The 18,362-nt window shown below is 31.0% G+C and overlaps 2 protein-coding genes across 2 annotated transcripts; one reads left to right on the forward strand and one right to left on the reverse strand.

Moving 5' to 3' along the window:
- The first annotated feature begins 385 nt into the window (after positions 1–385).
- Positions 386–4,213, forward strand: RpS3A (ribosomal protein S3A). Its single transcript, XM_018508400.1, has 5 exons — positions 386–482; positions 1,740–1,843; positions 2,269–2,591; positions 3,359–3,520; positions 4,005–4,213. Exons 1-5 carry the CDS (start codon positions 421–423, stop codon positions 4,155–4,157), a joined length of 804 nt encoding a protein of 267 aa, XP_018363902.1. The 5' UTR covers positions 386–420; the 3' UTR covers positions 4,158–4,213.
- A 79-nt stretch (positions 4,214–4,292) lies between these two features.
- On the reverse strand, positions 4,293–17,393 carry LOC108761708 (putative fatty acyl-CoA reductase CG5065). Its single transcript, XM_018508399.1, has 9 exons — positions 17,162–17,393; positions 14,851–15,106; positions 9,537–9,700; positions 5,986–6,121; positions 5,719–5,918; positions 5,203–5,455; positions 4,935–5,125; positions 4,592–4,849; positions 4,293–4,519 (listed from the first exon to the last, which is right to left on the reverse strand). Exons 1-9 carry the CDS (start codon positions 17,197–17,199, stop codon positions 4,381–4,383), a joined length of 1,635 nt encoding a protein of 544 aa, XP_018363901.1. The 5' UTR covers positions 17,200–17,393; the 3' UTR covers positions 4,293–4,380.
- Between the last annotated feature and the right edge of the window lie 969 nt (positions 17,394–18,362).

Genomic DNA, 18,362 nt, shown 5'->3' on the forward strand with positions numbered 1-18,362 from the left:
TCGACTGTGATTGGTCAATTTCTTACTCTTACTTCTTACTCCGTGTATTGTAGACGGGCCTTTATGCACACTTGTACTTTCCAGGAAAAAAAGTTTACACCCTTTTACACCGAGCGCTTGATATGTGTATTAACTAGTAACTTTCTATTAAATTATGTTAATTTCAGCAATGTATTTAAAAAATAATGTACTAAAATGGTACAATATGCATCAAAATGATTAATTAAATACACGTATTATGTATATGTTTACACGTATCGCCTAAATTAAAATAATTCAAAAGAAAGTTACTAGTATGCACCCACTACCCACTGTGAAGCACTCACTGTGGAGTGTGGCCAGTGGCTTATGTTTCCGCTGGTTTCCGCTTGACGGTATTGACGGCTTGGGAGTGTTTCTTTTTGCCTGTGATACGCAATCATGGCGGTAGGCAAGAATAAAGGCCTTTCGAAAGGTGGCAAGAAGGGCGTGAAGAAGAAGATGTAAGAAAAATATTTTGTATCTCAATTGTAGCCGGATCTTTTACGTTCACAAAGAATTTCTCATCGAGTTACTATTTTACGCGATGCCTTTGGTTATGTTGGATACTTGTGTGCCTGCTGACGCGTGCGACGATGCATACATGCTGTTACGAATATTAATATACTACTGCATTATTTTTTTTAACTCGATTTAATAACGTAATTACATCTTATCTATCTTTTAAATGCCTGTTCGCGTTGTTAGCAATGTTTTCATTCAACATCTTTGCTTTCTTTCTTTTTAAGGTATGAATTTGTACTATTTTTAGATATTTCAGGCAATGCCAATAATCTGATTGTCACATACGTTAAAAATTATGTTATAAGTCATCCAATGTGCGAGATTTTCATTCACATGAATCCTAACGTAATTAACTTCATGTACAAATTATCTAAACTGATACGGAAAGAGTGATTTGAACCGTTATATTTTTAAATTTTGGAGTATATACTTGTTTAATTATTTAGTGCTAATTAAGTTATTTCTATTGATTGCCTGTACAAATGAGTTTATTTTTCTGTTTTCCACGGTCCTAGCAACATTGTGTTTTTAGAATTTTATGAATTATATATGCTTAAAATGTTTTAAGATTTCTTTTTCTATAATATTAGAAGAAAACATATAAAATTTGAATAAGTTTAAGGTATTTTTAAAGAAACCTTTCTAAATTAAGATCTGAAGGATTCTTATTATATAAAAATATGAGAGTTTTTTCTCTAGAGAGGAAGAATAACAGTCTTCCCCTGATATATGTAGATAAGGCATTAATAATTATATTCTATATAACTTTAGGTTAAATTGAAAGCATCCTAAATTACCATCAATTATATTTCTACTTTATTCTTACATGCAGAATAACTAGAAGAATCATAAGTCCATTTACAAAAGTAGAAGTAACCTTTACATCTTTTTGGCACCTCTACCTAGAAAAAAACAATGTGAATAAAATACATCTCCCTCGAAACTGTTCTACTTTTATCTGAAGCATTTTTTTCTAAAATGTACTATTTAAGAGATATTTGAGATCGTTTATAATGGAATATCCTGTATATACGTATATATATATGTATATATGTACTCGCTGGTGTTGATATATGTATGTATGTATATATATGTATATACATACATATATATAAAATTATAAGATAGGATATTGTAAATTTATTATTATTAAATCGTTTTTTGCATGTTTTCTCATGTAAGTGCTATTATTTCAGTGTGGATCCTTTTACTCGCAAGGACTGGTATGATGTTAAAGCACCATCTATGTTTGCCAATCGGCAGGTTGGAAAAACCTTGGTTAACAGAACTCAAGGAACAAGTAAGATATCTTTTCGTTAAGCTTTCTAATTAAAATAGAATATCTTTTTGTATGTAAATTACATGTTGCATATAACTTGTTTTATGTCCCTTTAGTTTTCTTAATTATCTCGCATACATTTACTGTTTATTGTGACTGATTTTCACGCCAAGTAAATTATATTTTGTAATATGTGCCACAAAATGCGAATTAATGATAATAAATACAAATATTTACTTGTTTACTATACCTTTTATATCTTTCTGTTTTTATTAAACCTTGTTATTATTTTATAAATATAAGTAATTGTATGTATATTAATTATGCTTAAGTTAATGATTGACATGGCGTGAATTAAAAGTTCAATATTATTTACCAATACTCGTGGCAGTGTTGTATAACAAATATGTTAATAATTGTTACAAGATATTTATTTCATTCTGTAGAGATCGCTTCGGAGGGATTGAAGTTCAGAGTATTTGAAGTGTCTCTGGCTGACTTACAAAGCGATCAAGATGCAGAGAGGTCCTTCAGAAAATTCAGACTGATTGCCGAAGATGTTCAAGGTCGTAACGTATTAACCAATTTCCACGGGATGGATTTGACAACGGATAAACTTAGATCAATGGTAAAAAAATGGCAAACTTTGATCGAAGCCAACGTGGATGTGAAGACCACGGATGGCTATCTGCTTCGAGTTTTCTGTATTGGTTTCACAAATAAGGATCAGCTGAGCACGAGGAAGACATGTTATGCCCAGCATGCGCAGGTTTGTATTCCAGTGAATTATTTATCTCGTGTTATATGCAATTCCATTATCCATTTTAACTTTCTCAATAGTTGAATGGAAGAAGGTATTGCGTATATTAATGCAGTCTCTTACCACACTACTTTCATTTTCAGTAAGTAGTGATATATGAACATGCTACATGATATGTAATATAGATTAAAGATTTTTTTATTTAATTGCAGACATTTATGTCTCAATACAAATGTCTTCATTCACAGGATATTCTTTTTACTTTCTGAAAGTATATTATCTTTAGGTTTTCTGAACATAACTTCTATCAAAGTGAATCGAATGCGCTTAAAGGAGAATGTTAAAAAGGGGTCAATTTCTGTCTATGTAATAACATATAAAATGTTAATCTGTAAATTTCAAGCTAGTCATGAATTAGTTGTGTTTGATTGACACTGTTTATATAACATTAATTTTCCATTTATTTGTTTTGTTAGAGAAACCTTCTATTATTTTTTTTATTTAATTTTTAATTTAATTCCTCCTTTGAGATGCCAAACGGTTTGCAGATTATCACCGTGTCGTGATCCATTGCTAATGCCAACTTTACTGTTTACTTCATCAGGGCGAGAGGAAGTAATGAAGTGAACGGCAAAGTTTACGAAACGTTGGCATTAGGCAATGGATCACGACACGGTGATAACTCGCAAACCATTTGGCATCTCTGAAGAAAATACCCGTGAAAGCCTCAAAAGTATTATATTATAATTTCTCATCTATAATATGGCTCAATTTAGGTAAAGAAAATCAGACAGAAGATGGTTGAAACCATTACGGAAGATGTTACCAAAACCGACTTGAAAGGCGTGGTTAGTAAACTGCTTCCGGATGCCACAGCGAAGGACATCGAGAAAGCCTCGCAGGGAATTTATCCTCTGCACGATGTTTATATTCGTAAGGTAAATAATAACAATATGGATATAATTGCAAAAATAAAATATGACCACTTTTTATAAATATTAAGGATCCATAGGAAAGACTGTGGTCTTTCAATTTTTGTATTGTAAATGCGATATTTTTGTAATCAAAATAATGGTCTGCATTCTACTACAAAGCGATATTAAAAACAGAGCAAAACAAAATTTTCTTTTTATATCTCATTCGATCTACACTGTAGTGTAGTTGAGGATAATTTTATTTATTACAATATTTTAAGGACTAAATTGCAAAAGCGCTCTATAGCAGATTTTGCAATTTTGTAAAATATAAGCCAAAAATATCTCATGACATATGACTTCTATATGGTAGAGTACAAATACGCATCTTCACTGTGACCACGGTGTAGATAATAAGTTTAGAATTGACCCGTCACTCTTGTTGATCCTTAATAATGTTAATAGAATGTTAAAAGTACCAGTAAGTAAGAGGATATAATTTTATTAGGTAAAAGTATTGAAGAAACCACGCTTCGAGCTTAGCAAATTATTGGAATTGCACGGAGATGGAGGTGGTAACAAGAGTGAAGAGGCCGGAGACAGTGGTTCTAAGATAGACAGACCGGAAGGTTATGAACCACCAGTACAAGAGTCTGTTTGAAGATGAGTGTTTTAAAATCTTTCATAAAAATAAAAATCAGAAGATTGTGTAAATAACTTTTATTCACATTTTTTTACCCGTATTTAGTTCACACTACAGGCTGCAGTGTGTACCACAAGTTACCACTATATACTTAACCCCTATCGCGTCCTTGAGATTAAATGGTAGAATTGACGATTGGATCGATAAACTTGATCGATAAGAACAATTCTATTTAATTAAATTATAAATTCATTAGTCCTTTTATAATATATGTTATACTGCTCGAAAGCAACGTTCTAAAACTTTCACTCCAAGAAGCTAGTAGGTATATGATAAATACAAAAAAAAGTATTTTCGTTAATATATCCACCCAATACATACTGCAACAAAGAAAAGACATTAAATCGGTATGCAGAAAAAAGTGATTTTTCCTCATACGATTTTAAACTTACACTCTCAAATGTCGACGAGCAGCAGGCAGCGTTTCTGGCATCTCTTTTAAGATGTAAATTCTAGCGGCTCGAATGCAATCTTCAAAGTATTTATCTATATCCAGATCATTGCCGTGCACTTGATAGTTTTTACATTCCGTGCTGTTAATCTTTTTCCGTATGTCTTCAACGTACTTGTTTTCGAAGTCCCATTGATTATTTGCATAATATTCAAAAACTTCAAATCCTTTGTTTATACGGCGTTGTATGTGACACATGCTGTGATACAGACAAGTATAAACGAACAAAATGAACTTGTGTAAATACTCTTTTTATATCGATTTAAGCTCTCGTGGCGACTTACATCGGTTTATATCCTGCCAAAAAAAGAAGTCCATCGATAATATAAGCGGGAATCATGTGAAAGAACAATATACAAATATTGTGCATTAATCGCGATTTTTTCAAGCTACCACCTGGATACCAGGCGACTCCATTTAGAGGTATCCTTTCCGTTATCTTTCGGCCGCGTTTAATTATTTCTGCCCAGGTAATCTGTAGACAAGGATAAAAATCTCATTTCGATATTGTTAAAAAATGCATATAACAGACATTTATTATTTTCTATTTACTTTAATCTCGGCACTACTCGTCATATTAAAAACACGTTTTTCGTAGTCCTTAAAGTAAATAAAATTCCATGTGGCAAGGAGAAGACCATTGACGGCAATATCGACAGGTAGATAGTCAGCGTAACCGTTTTCATTACAGAACATTGTTCTGATTACTCCCTTGCCAGCGCCGATCAAAAGACCGGTAGGTCCATTGATATTGTCTGTCCATCCAGGTATTGGTTCCTTCCAGATAGGAATAATTACGCTCGGTCTAACAAATGATAAAATTCGCGGGTTATCTCCGTATCCATTCTTAGAATGCAAACATTTTGTGAACTGTAATTTTCACGAAACATTTTCATTCTAAGAATAAATTTGGATACGCGGAGATAACCCGCGAAATGCATGGTTTCTATATAGAAAGTATCCGTGGAAGCCTTAAGAGTATATAAATGATATTATATAAATGATAAAATTGTGATGGAGGTATTTATTATTCATTATCTATGAATTTGAACGAGACCTCGTTGGTACCTCAAAATTATCACTGGGATGTGTGGCATAGATTCTTCGACAAGACCCTCCGATAATGCTTTAGTGAAAGCGTAAGTATTAGGTAATTTCCCTAAGATTTTGTCCGTCATTGCCTCGACTACGTCATCGTCCATCCATTCGACGCATTTGATTACTTTATGAGGATCCGCAGGCGGAGGATACGTTTTCTCGCGCAAAATCTATCAAAGCCGGTTCTTGTTTAGCATTTTCTGAACATCCGGACATGTGTATTCATAAACTACTCACCTGTTCTTCGAGATGGCAATAGGCCGTGCTGATATGAAGAAACACAAGTAAATGCTTCATTTCTTTGGCTAGCTCTATCATCAGTTTCGTACCGCGTGTATTTAGTAGTACCGCTCTCTTCAACAGTTCATCGAATCTGCAAGAAGATTATCATCGAATATCAGTTATTCATTAGTCGAATGAATCGTGTTTATGAAAGTTATATATAATCGACCTAATTGTAAAGCAACACTGTCCTGATGGAAAATTTTCTTAGAATTCCTCACATACAGTTTAAATTTCATTTCTACTTCAATTTTATAACTTTATAGAAAATTTCTCAAATTGTTTTATATTAATTAGAACACTTCAGAAGTACATTTATATTAATTGAGACACTTCAGATTTTCGAGAACGTATATGTTCTACATATTTTTTAAAATTTTTTAAGTATGTGAAATTTTTGAAATTTCAAATATATTTTAAGATTCTAAAATTTCCGAAGAAAATGTATAATATAAAATACTGAAGAAATTAAAAATATTTTTAAAAATATCTTTATAAATATTAAAATATGAAAAATTCTTAAGATCGTTTTTTTTTTTTTAGATATAAGAATTTTTTTTATCAAGGATTCTTCATATAATATTTCAGAATTTTTATGAATTGTATAACATTTTAAAACATTTTCAATTTATTTTTAATAAAATATTTTTTGAGACCGTAATATAAATAGCTAAATACACAACTAGGAAATGAAATCTTTAAAGAGAGTCTTAAAGCCGTCTTTTAATTTTTGTATAACAATTACTTTTTTTCTCTTTTTACAGAGATTCGAAAATCTTTTCCTAGCATTAAAGTATACGTATTGATACATATCTGTGAAATAAAATTTATTCCGAGCTAACAAAAAATTTTGAAATTTAAATTTTAAGAAAAATTATTTTGTCGTTCTTGGTATAAACTCATTAATACGTATACTTTAATCCTGGAAAAGAATTTTCAAATCTCTGTAAAAGAAGAAAAAAGTAATTCTTATACAAAAATTACGATTTAGTCAGTAATACAGTTAGCTTTTAGATTCTCTAAAACAATCAAGCTGGATCTTTATTGCATCCTAGGACAGGCAAGCATTTGGCTCTTCGCGAAATTCAAATTGCTATCTTTTTTCAACTTTGCTTTCCCGTGATACCCTTTTGTAACTTTTCATAATTTTTCATGTTCTTAATTCTACTAAAAAATTTTTTTAATTATACATATAAAATGATTAAATTTTTATTTATTGTCTATCTAGAAGGACTATTGAAGCCAATTTGGCTCGCTTCTATCTGATATTGCATTCGTATATGCTTTTTGATTTTATTTACAAGTTTGATGACTTTAAATGTTAATAAATTAGTGTTATTATTAAAATGTTAATTATTATCTATACGTTTCGTTTCTTTCTATTTGTTATTTACAAAAAATGTGCTTGGAACCAAATTTTTAAGGGGATCAACAAATCCGGCCTTTCTAAGCTGTTCCAAAATTTACTGCTAATACTGAAAATCTACACATTACGTACACTATAGTTTTTCAGTACGTGCAGTAAATTTTGAAACACAGCCCTAGTGAAGACTTCTGAGCAGGGTTGGTATTAAATATAACGTATATTATTCATGGTTTTTACAATACCGTATGTTATACGTATGTTTTATACGTATTATACTTATTGTACATTCGTTCAGAGCGGGAGGGCAAGGGAGGGCATTTGCCCCCCTCTGGTCGAGAAACACGTGTTGAATAAAAGCGCATTTTAGAGCGATTAGATAGTACAGTGATAGATAAATTTGGGCAGGACGAGAGGAAATTAGTTTTTTTGTTTGAAGAAAGTGAAAAATGTAAAATTAATAAGAAATTAAAAAGTGCTAAAAAATAAGAATGACAAAAAGTTTTAAAATACAAAAATACAAAAAAAATAAAAAACCCAAAAAACGAAATACCTTCCTCGGCGTACACCTACTTTGTCATGGTAAGGAAGCTTTTAACTTAAAAGTGTATACATTAGAAATGAATAAGTGACAAGAAAAGGTCATCAACTCGATACTGTAGGGATTATAGGGTCACCAAGGAAGAAAATATTTGAACATTTTTTCTTTACGTGTAGCAAGAGTACCCCCCTCCCCCCCCTTAGAAAAAATCCTGCGTTCGCCCATGTTATTATACATATGTATTATACACGTAAGAAACTACTCGCAACTCTAAATTGCCCAACCCTGTTCCTGAGTAATCGCTACGACCATAATGAATTGTGACGTCATAAGCGAGAAATGGCCCGGTAAACAAGAAACGTTCCAAAACATTTCAGTAACGTTGCAGCAACGTTATAACGTTACCGAAACGTTTCAAAACGTTACTGAAATGTTTCTTGCTTAGTGGTACGTTGAAGTTTCTGCTGCTCCTTGTATATAAAGAGAGAATTTGCGTAAAACAAAATAATGAGATTGCTTTAAAACAATTGTAAAAATGGAAGAAAGCTAACCTTCCCTTTTTGATAGTCAGTAAATAGTAAAAGACACGTGAAATACGTTTACTAACGTTTTTTAATGCGCATGCGTAGTCTATTTTTACTTCACGTACCTTTTATACAGACTTTTTACAGACTATCAGGGGAGGTATTTCCTAAATTTATAAAATTTGAAAAAAAAAAAAATTTGAGATTTTTTTAAACATTTTCATAAATTTAAAATATGAAGAATTTTTTAAAATATAAAAATTTTTTTTATTAAAGTGGTCTAAATGAGAGTCTTCAAGATATTTTCATAATCTATACAGTCATAAAATTTATGAAACAGAATGTAAACTAAAAAAAGAATAGGTTTATGTAGATTTTTTAGAAACAGATTTTGAAAAGTGTTCGCTACAAATTTTATTTGCCAACACAGAAAAAAAGACTATTCTTAAATCAACCATAATATACTCATATATAAGCAAAAATATTGTAATCTTGCTTTAAAAATTTTAATCTTGAATTTGTATTGATATAAGATTTTTAATTGAGCAAGCTTTGAATTAAGTGCAAAGTAATACTTGCATCAAAATAAATTTAATCAAATCAAGATTGATATCTTTGAAACAAGATTATAATATTTTTGCATATATGAGTATATTATGTTTGATTTAAGAATAGTCTTTTTTCTGTGAAGCGGAAAATGCCAGTGAAAATATAACAGAATTTGTTAACGGAATGAGACGATAGATTGACCGCAGAAATCTATCGAACAGGATCTATCGTTTCGTAACTATTTAATGTGACATATTCCATTTAAATGGTTACGAAATGACACATTTTCCTTGGTTTCTGCTGTTAGATTATGTCTGCTAGCGGAACAGAGGTTTAATGTGAACCAATTTAGAGCAATACTAGACTCTACAAATCGCTAAATATTTTGCTTACTGAATATTTTTAAAACTGCATTTTTTTTATTAAAGAAATAATACTTTAAATAATTTAAATTTATAACGTAGCCAAATCTAAAATTATTTCAGACTCGAATTAAAAGCAACGACATACTTCTTTTCATTATCGATACCTGACAGTAGCTGCTCCATGATACACGATGTTAACGTTCTCGATAAGTATCTTCCTGTCCTCCGGTGATAATCCAAGTCCCGGCGATGCCACATCTCCGCTAATGGCCGTTACTGCTTTCTCAAGCGCTGGCAATCCTCTTTGAGTTCTAACTTTCTCGAAGAGCTGTAATTTTAATTTAAAGTGAATGATTCATTACTCGCCAGTCATTCGAAGGTCATACATAATCGTACATTGCAAGAACAAGGTAAGAGTGAGGTAAATACAATTCGAAGAGACTATATATATATATATATAAAAGTCTTAGAGAATATAGACCACGTAGATCATTAACGTACTGTTACGTCATTACTGCGAAAAGATATTATAAGAATATAGCTATTCCTGACACTCATTTGTGGTCAAATTTACTCATGAATATAATTTCCATTCCATTAATGTTGTAACCAGTTAAGATAATTAATACATAACAGGATTTCTTCTTTAGACGATAATGCATAAGTTCAAGAATATACACGAAAAGAACGATTTTGCTAAATTATCTAAAAATTTAGTTAGATATAGATTTAAAAATAATTTTGTTAAACCATCAAAATAATTATATATAACGCTTAAATTAAGCTAGTTTGTTAAAATATCAAAATTGTTTACAGCATTGTTCATTATATTTAAGCGCCTTACATAATTATTTTGATGGTTTAAAAAATTATTTTCAGATCTGTATCTAGCTAAATTATTAGATATACTAGCAAAACTATTCTTTCTATGTAAGCGTAATAAGAAATTTGTTATATACATATAATATACGCATAATACTTTTTTACATGATTTGATTTCGATGCCTATTTTATACATATGAAGTATTTCACGCTAAATCGAACGGCCTTCATCACCGATCCCTGGCAATTTTTTTGCTGATTTTTAAAATATATTCCTAGGATTAAAATACATATTTAGTTACTTTTTTTTTAAATTTTTATCTCCGTTAGTTTTCGAGATATGAGATTGTAAATATATTTTATAGTTTTCTTTATATTGGCAAGCATTTATAGTTAAGCATAACTTCTGTTTAAATGACTGAACAAAACAAAAAATTATTATATATAAAAATTATTATATATATATAAAAATTATTATATATATATATAAAATTATTACATCAAATTGCTAGTCTTGAAATTCTTTATTAGCAAAAAAATATTAAATAAAATAAAATAAAAGGAATACAAGTTTGATTCCATATATAGGAATTAAATCATGTAAAAGAAACATTATATATGTATATGGGGCATTTCATGTAAAAGTGAACCATCCAATAATCAAAATCAGCCAATACAGGTTAAACGTGTGTGAAATCGTATACTTTATTCTTGAGAAAAATTGACAAACGTTTCAATCCTTTCGATTGGGTCTTCCTCAGTGTAAAAATAAAAATAAAATCGGTGACGTATAAATTTAATATAAAAGATGCGATGCAAAGTAAATTGAAGAATTCACTGCCAGTGCTGAAAATGTATAGTATACGTAACGTAGATTTTCAGCGTTGGCAGTGAATTTTGGAACATAGTCACACTTTGTTCTGTATCGCTGTCTTTCTGAAATTATATTTTGAAAACGGCTGGACCTCCCAGAATGCGGTTTTAACGATTAAACGGCTTTATACGATTAAAGTCGCCATATAGTACTATACTTAGAGCTTAATAGTCGCCATATAGTACTATACTTAGAGATTAAAAACAAAAATCGATACTGACCCCTAACTATGGTGCGATTAAAAAAATTTTAAACACTTGAACAGAAATGATAATGAAGATTTACTCAAAATAGGATATCACCACATGAAAGAGCAGATTTTTTTCTGTAGAAAACTGCATTAACTTCATTTTATTAATTCCACTTTCCATCCGAAAAAATCTAGAAAGGTATCAACGACGACAAATCGCAAAATTTCTTCCTTTTGCAGCTACTAAACTAGCTGGACTAAAAGTCTATAACGTTGCACAACAGATTGCATCCTTAAACTCATCAACACCAGTAGTTTCGTCAAAATCCGGAACGTTTTCGAAAATGAGTACGTGGTCACGGTTCACTTTCACATGAAATTTCCCATATAATTAATTATTAATTATGCGTACAACATATTTCTTGTTATGCGTGTTCTTGAACTTCGAACTCACGTTTCCACTGATAAAGAAATCCTGTTTATTATATATTAATTATCTTAACTGGTTGTAACATGATATAATATAATGTATACGGGTCTATATATAGGGTGTTTTATAATTCGCGACTAGTTAGGTAGAACTATTCCTTAATGACAAATAGGTCGAAAAATCCTAAAACATTTTTTATCTGGTAATTATTATTAACAAACGAGATATTATATTAAGTAAAATCTATCTTCAATGCCATTCTTTAATGGATGTACGCTTATGAATTTGGGCGACTCATAGACATATGTATATTTATACATAAATGCACATATTTCTAAATTTTAAAAATTATAAATACTTAAACTTTAGATTGGCACTCTGGAGTGATATATGAATGGGTGAAAGCCATAGTAGTGTAGACTTTATTGATCTACTAACTTCATCTCATTGGTGCAATTTACGTGAAAGAAAAAGTGAAGTAGATTATAACTCGTTTTCCTTGACACACAATAGATGTCTAATAAAAATCATAAAAATCAAGTCTAATAAAACCTTTGTTTCTCAAAGACATAATTAAGTAACTTACATCACTATGGCTTTCACCCTTTTATATAATTAAAAATTACAATTACAAATGATGTACTATGTTAACGATATTTTATTTTGCTAAGAATATGATAATTATATAAATAGTAAATGGACAGATTTTATGTACTTTGCTCATAATTGAAAGCCACCGTATCCATATCAATTTTTCATGATAATTATTTCACGCGACACTGTCGAATGGATTAATGATTAATTTGAACAAAATGCAATGTGAAGTGCAGGGTTGTGCATTTACGTATAAATATACAATAATGTAAACTATGATAACTATTTTATTTTTATTTTATGTTTTATCTATATAAACAATCTGCGGCTCATCAAAGTCTATATTCTTTCTCATTGCACTAAAACTTCCGTCTCGCTTATATATTTTTATAATATTAAAATCAGATATTTAAAGTAACGTGTCGTGTGAACATCGATAACCGCGATTCTGAGTTTTTTGTGCAGGATTTACTTTCATGTAATTTATTATACTTATACAATATTTGGATTCTACTAACAAAAATTTTGCGATTTGTTTTAAAATTGCAGCCAGTTTTAGTTTAATTGGATCACGTTTTATATTGTAATGCCAGATTGTAATGTCGATTTTTGTCCACTCATGTTTAAATAATTGATTTTTATATTGATTTTATATTGTGCATAACATTCCGATCAACGTGACGAATTAATGGCATGCCTCTTACTTATAGAGATAAGGAACAAAAATTTTACTTGTTTCAAGAAAAAATTATTTGATTGAAGAAAATAATTTTCTCAAATAGTCCCTAGCAAGCATTTAAAATATATGAAATAATTTTCTCGTTATTAGTAAATATTTTTGGTAACCAAGAAATTGCTTTTTGAAATAAAAATTATATTTTATAAAAAGTAATCAATGTACGATTTCTAATACTCATGTCATAAATTTAAGAAAAATGTTCTCTTATTAACAATAATCGGATTCAAGTAATGATATTTATTAAATTTAATAAAACAATTTTCTACTGACAAGTAATTGTGTTTTTATTAGAATAAAATATTTTCTTCATTGATAAATTATTTGCTTCAGAATAATATTTTATCGGAACAAAAAACAAATTTATTGTGGCAAGTAATTAATTCTTTCAATCAATAAATTACAGTTCAAGAAAATGTGTTTACTTGAAATAAGTAAATTTTTTTTTCTGTGTATTAACTTCGCGTGATAATAGCTATAGACTATTTAGATTTAGAAAAAAAAGTACATTAAAAAAATTTTATCTAATTTTTATTGTAAAAATTTATGATCACATTATATTTTAATTATGTATCGATTTTAACTTTTTAAATTGTAATTAATGTTAACATTGAGAATGACCTAATTAGGATTGAAATATTTATTTTAAAATTTATCATTGCTATTATTGAACTTTTTAGCATTAAAGACCTTGCTCGTAACCCTATCTTGTTCTTTTAATTATTTGAGCCTTTTTACCTTTTAAAAATCAGATATATATTTAACAATCTGTTAAACCGTGAAATTTAATTACTTTTTCTGTATTGTATTGTCCAATTTATAATAATTTACATACTGCTTATATTGTCTATAACAAACAAATTCGTGTAAACTTAATGTAAATAAACAATATGTAAATATTTTATATAAATGTAATCTTAAAATTTACAACACAATCCTGTTAGCATTAGTCAAATTTTCAAATTAACAAAGTCTAATGTAGTTTGTTGTATTTAAGTACTTTGTTGATTGTAGCTATGAATCCTGTAAAAGATTTTTATAATAACCGTTTCTGTCTTGCTCTCTCCCCCCCCCTCTCTCTCTCTCTCTTTCTCTTTCGGGTAAAACAGTTATAATTCAGAAAAAACATATAATGATGTCTAACGTATAGAAATTTTATCGGACAGACACGCGCGTATGCATACGTATAAGGCAGCGTGTTTACGGTATTGCGTTAAAATTTGAAAGACGTGACATAACACGCTGCGCGAAATGCGCAATCCGTACTTTCACCAAGACCGGCAGAAACGCGCGATACCAATAATCACCATCTCTTCCCTCGCAATATTTTCGAGTCGGGGCCTTGACTCGTTTTCTTTCATCACATAGATGGTTCGGTTGCAATCCGGATTGATGCTGTCCGGTTTATTACACTTTCACTGGTGAATTTCATTTAAGAAATATCCAAAGCGCGCGATGCGAGAGGAAACACACGTTGTTAAGCGTGAACATTCTCAGCTGCACCTCGTGCTGTCGTCGTATAGCAACAATGATGCAACTCGTAACGCGCAATAGCAAAGTCATAGTCACGCACTTTCTCTTTTTGGTGCCTCAGCTCGAGAGAGAGACCAAGGTGGAACGCGAAGTTTTCCGGGTATTAGATGAAGTAGGCTAGATCACCAGGAACGCGTACATGTCTGAACGTAATCGTGCCGCACAATTATCTTGGTCGACAAGATAATTCTTTTTCTTTTTTTTTTGTATGTCACTGACGTGATATTTCGTGCACCTTTTTAGTCAACTCTTTTAGAAAGTATAAAGAATTTCTTTTTGAAAGCGTCCTTGGAGCTTACCGGAGAATTGAATATTTCGTCCAGCCGGTGCTTGGGATCTTTACCCTTCTTCGGTCTCACGAGCATGTAGATATGATCTACACCGGGTAGGCACCGCAGAATCTTCTCGATTAATACTTTTCCTAAAAATCCTGTTCCGCCTGTTACCAGTATCTTGCAGCCAGCGAGAGTCTCGGCTACTCTGTCCGGCGCGACGTCCTCCGTTTTATTTTGCTCCATCGTGACTGAGCGAGTACGAGATCCTTCAAAAGTTTTTTCTAAAATGCAGATAAACACTTTGTAAACAATCGTACGTAATTGGTGATATCATATTAGAAATTTCTTTGGAAATCTTCATGCGTATATTGGACAAAACAAATGATTGTATTCACATTATACGGGACGGAAAGCTATCTAGAGCGTATTGCGCGATGCATAATTATACATATAGCGGTTGTATGACCGACAGACGCGCTCGTTTCGCCTTACAGGCTAATTAAGTATTGCGCGACCGTACACAATCAAGTCGGGAGAAATATCATAGTTATCAAAATTGGATCGTTGTGCATTTTCGCAACTCGGTGTACGTATATTGAATATTTATAGCCTCCCGGTAATTGCAAACAATAGTCACCTCCATAGCAAATAATAGAAATAAGTTCTTCAAGACTAATAATTACCGGATGACAGTAGATATACATCATATGTACATTGTACGTAAAACTCACTTTGCGAATTTGCAAAACTAGTTGCTTAATTCGATCGAATCGAATGTTTTCTTATTATCAAGAAAGATTAAATTATCGATAAACTGAAAATTATAGAAATAAAAAAAACTAGGAAAAAGATTCCAAAAGATCTTCAAATAAAATAATGTAAAAAAAATAACAATGATAAAACATGAAATCGAAAGCTAATAAGAATGTAGGCATAGCAATTAACGCGCTAATTAAGAGCGCTAATTATAACTTTATTCACGCAAAAATGGCATTTAATCAAAATTGTTGAACATATCGATTTCGCGACATTTGAATCATCTTCAGCAATAATACGAACGGCTATAGGAAAAATAGATAACTGTATATTTTTTATGATTTCGATAGAAGAAAATATTTGGTATGATATATTTTTCTTTTTATAATTCTAAAATATAGTTATTTATGTGATCTGAAATTACCATATTTTGTTCTATAAATTTCGGATATTTTTTTTTTATTAAAAGCAGGATTTCTATCGAAAAAATTAGATATTTTGCCTCTAAATGTAATATGATGCAAATATCAGAGAAACGTTTCGATTAAATAAGTAATAGGTATAATATTCTTTTTTACAGAATTATTTTTATCAATGTGGATTATGTTCATTGAAAAATACTAGTTACATAAGAATTACTACTCCAATGCATTCACATAATATCGAAAAAATGTCTAATTTAAAAAATACATATAATATCCAAAAGTTTTGTATTTCTTTAATGAAAGAAATGATGTTTTTTAAAGACTTTGAAAGAACAATAGCTAAAGAATAAAATCTTTAATTCAAGAAATTTGATTTAAGATCTTTAATGAGAAAGAAATATATATATATATATAAAATCTAAAAAAATTTAGAGAATACCACGTATTTTTAATTAAAAACAATAATTTTTTTCAAATAAAGAAAAGAATTGATTTTTATAACTCGTATAAATTACTGATAAAATTAGTGTAAAAATGATGATATTAATGAAGAAATAAAATGAAAATAATAGCTCAAATATTTTGAAATCACAGCACGTTTATTGAAAGTAGGTATGACTTAAACTTACGATATTTCTAAATTTTGTTAAGTATGTCTCAAAGTGGAGTTAGAACAGCACATTATTGGATCGATCAACCACGTTTTTTCGAGACAGTCACAAAAAGCTGAGACTTTTTCTATAACTTGCATTATATAAATTGCATATTATATTACATGTGCAATGATATACTTCACGATACACGGATAGTCATATAATTTTATTCCGAGTATCGGTGTTTTTTTCGATCTTATGCACGTAACATTGAAATATCGAAATGTTCTTGAACGTGATTTAGATATAACACTCGTTTATAAGAACACGATGCAAATTTAACTTAACGTAGGCATTGTATCGTAACGAGGGCGTTTATTTTTACTCGCGTGAAAATTTTAATATGAAAGCGCGTATAACTTTACTTAAATAGTATATAAAGAAATTAACTGTCCGTAAAATAGGCAATAGAAAAAACGTCCTTACGGAGAAATGTTTTCTAAAATTCGATTCCGGCTAGTTTGTAACAAAATTATGCACGTGTGCACCGTCACTTCTTACCGTTGCGTTTCGTGGTACACACCTCGGTGGCCGTACATGCACTCACTCACGATCGAGGGACCAGGAAAGAGACGCGACTGACAATGAGTGCGAGGCGTGCGTTACAATCAGATCGAAAGTCCGGGATTATCGATCGTCCGCTGCACTTACCGCGAGAAGAAACGGTTGGTGAACGAATGCGACGTGAGTTCGTGGCTGGAACTGTTTCAGCCGTGGTGCTCGGCATCGGATTCAGCCATGCTCAGTCGGGTGAACCGGTCGTCGTAGACTGGGAAAGTACCGTGCCGAATCGACTTGATGCTTTCGCATTTATTTTCTTAGCGAATCGTATACACACACATAAAAAAAAAACACACACTCGCGCACGCACGCATGCATCGCGTATCCTTACACGTGGGTTTTACTCGCAGACCTATAGTCTTACGCAACCGAGTATACACGAATCTACGAATCACGCTTGTTTCAATTATAGTCTTACAAACCGGACCTTATTTCCAAACGTGTCTTCGAAAGGAAGAAAACTGATTAAAATGCCGCTCCGTCGAATTAAATTATTCTTGTAGTTTACGACGCCGAAAAAATCGCCACTTCAAGCGGCATCTGAACGAAAATAAGAATAAGAAGATGAATTTCGCGTCTGCTTTCGTATGTTTCGATTTCTTCTTGCGTCGTATATGTCTTGCATAGCCTTTTTCCTGAGGTTACGAAAACTACAATGATACAACCGCTATTTATATAAGTACTCTCTAAATCTTTTGGAGTGAAATCTTACTCCAAAAGAATGAAAATTGAGCCGTCAGTCTTGAAAACAGACTGAAAATATTTTCACTCTTGAAGAAGAGTGGCAGATTTTCACTCTTTTTTGGAGTAAGATTTTACTCTTTTGGAATAAGTTACTTCAAGGAATGAAGTCTCATTTCAAAAAAAGGAATGGGATTTTATTTCTTTGGAGTGAATCTCACTTCAAAAGAGAGAAAATCTGCCATTCTTGTTCAAGGGTGAAAAATTTTCAACTTTTTTTCAAAATTGACTCAATTTTCACTCCAAAAGATTTAGAGAGTATAAAGAAAGAAAAAAAATATCTCTCATTCTTTTGGACAACAAACGCCTTTGCATCAAGGTGATCTTCATACGCACTTTTTTGAGAAAAATTTATTTTTGAAAATCTTAAAAAAACGTCCCGCACAGCACTTTATCCGAG

This window comes from Trachymyrmex cornetzi, unplaced genomic scaffold (assembly GCF_001594075.2).
Source record: "Trachymyrmex cornetzi isolate Tcor2-1 unplaced genomic scaffold, Tcor1.1 scaffold26, whole genome shotgun sequence".
Lineage (NCBI taxonomy): Eukaryota > Metazoa > Arthropoda > Insecta > Hymenoptera > Formicidae > Trachymyrmex > Trachymyrmex cornetzi.

Bases quoted from the DNA above. Each gene is read 5' to 3' on its own strand.
- RpS3A (XM_018508400.1), top strand. From the start codon at position 421: ATGGCGGTAGGCAAGAATAAAGGCCTTTCGAAAGGTGGCAAGAAGGGC. The intron at 2,592-3,358 runs GTTTGTATTCCA...GGCTCAATTTAG, and splicing joins GTTATGCCCAGCATGCGCAG to GTAAAGAAAATCAGACAGAA. The intron at 3,521-4,004 runs GTAAATAATAAC...TAATTTTATTAG, and splicing joins ACGATGTTTATATTCGTAAG to GTAAAAGTATTGAAGAAACC.
- LOC108761708 (XM_018508399.1), bottom strand. From the start codon at position 17,199: ATGTACGGCCACCGAGGTGTGTACCACGAAACGCAACG. The intron at 5,456-5,718 runs GTACCAACGAGG...ATCATTTGTTAG, and splicing joins ATCCCAGTGATAATTTTGAG to ACCGAGCGTAATTATTCCTA. The intron at 4,850-4,934 runs GTAAGTCGCCAC...TCTGTATCACAG, and splicing joins TTGGCAGGATATAAACCGAT to CATGTGTCACATACAACGCC.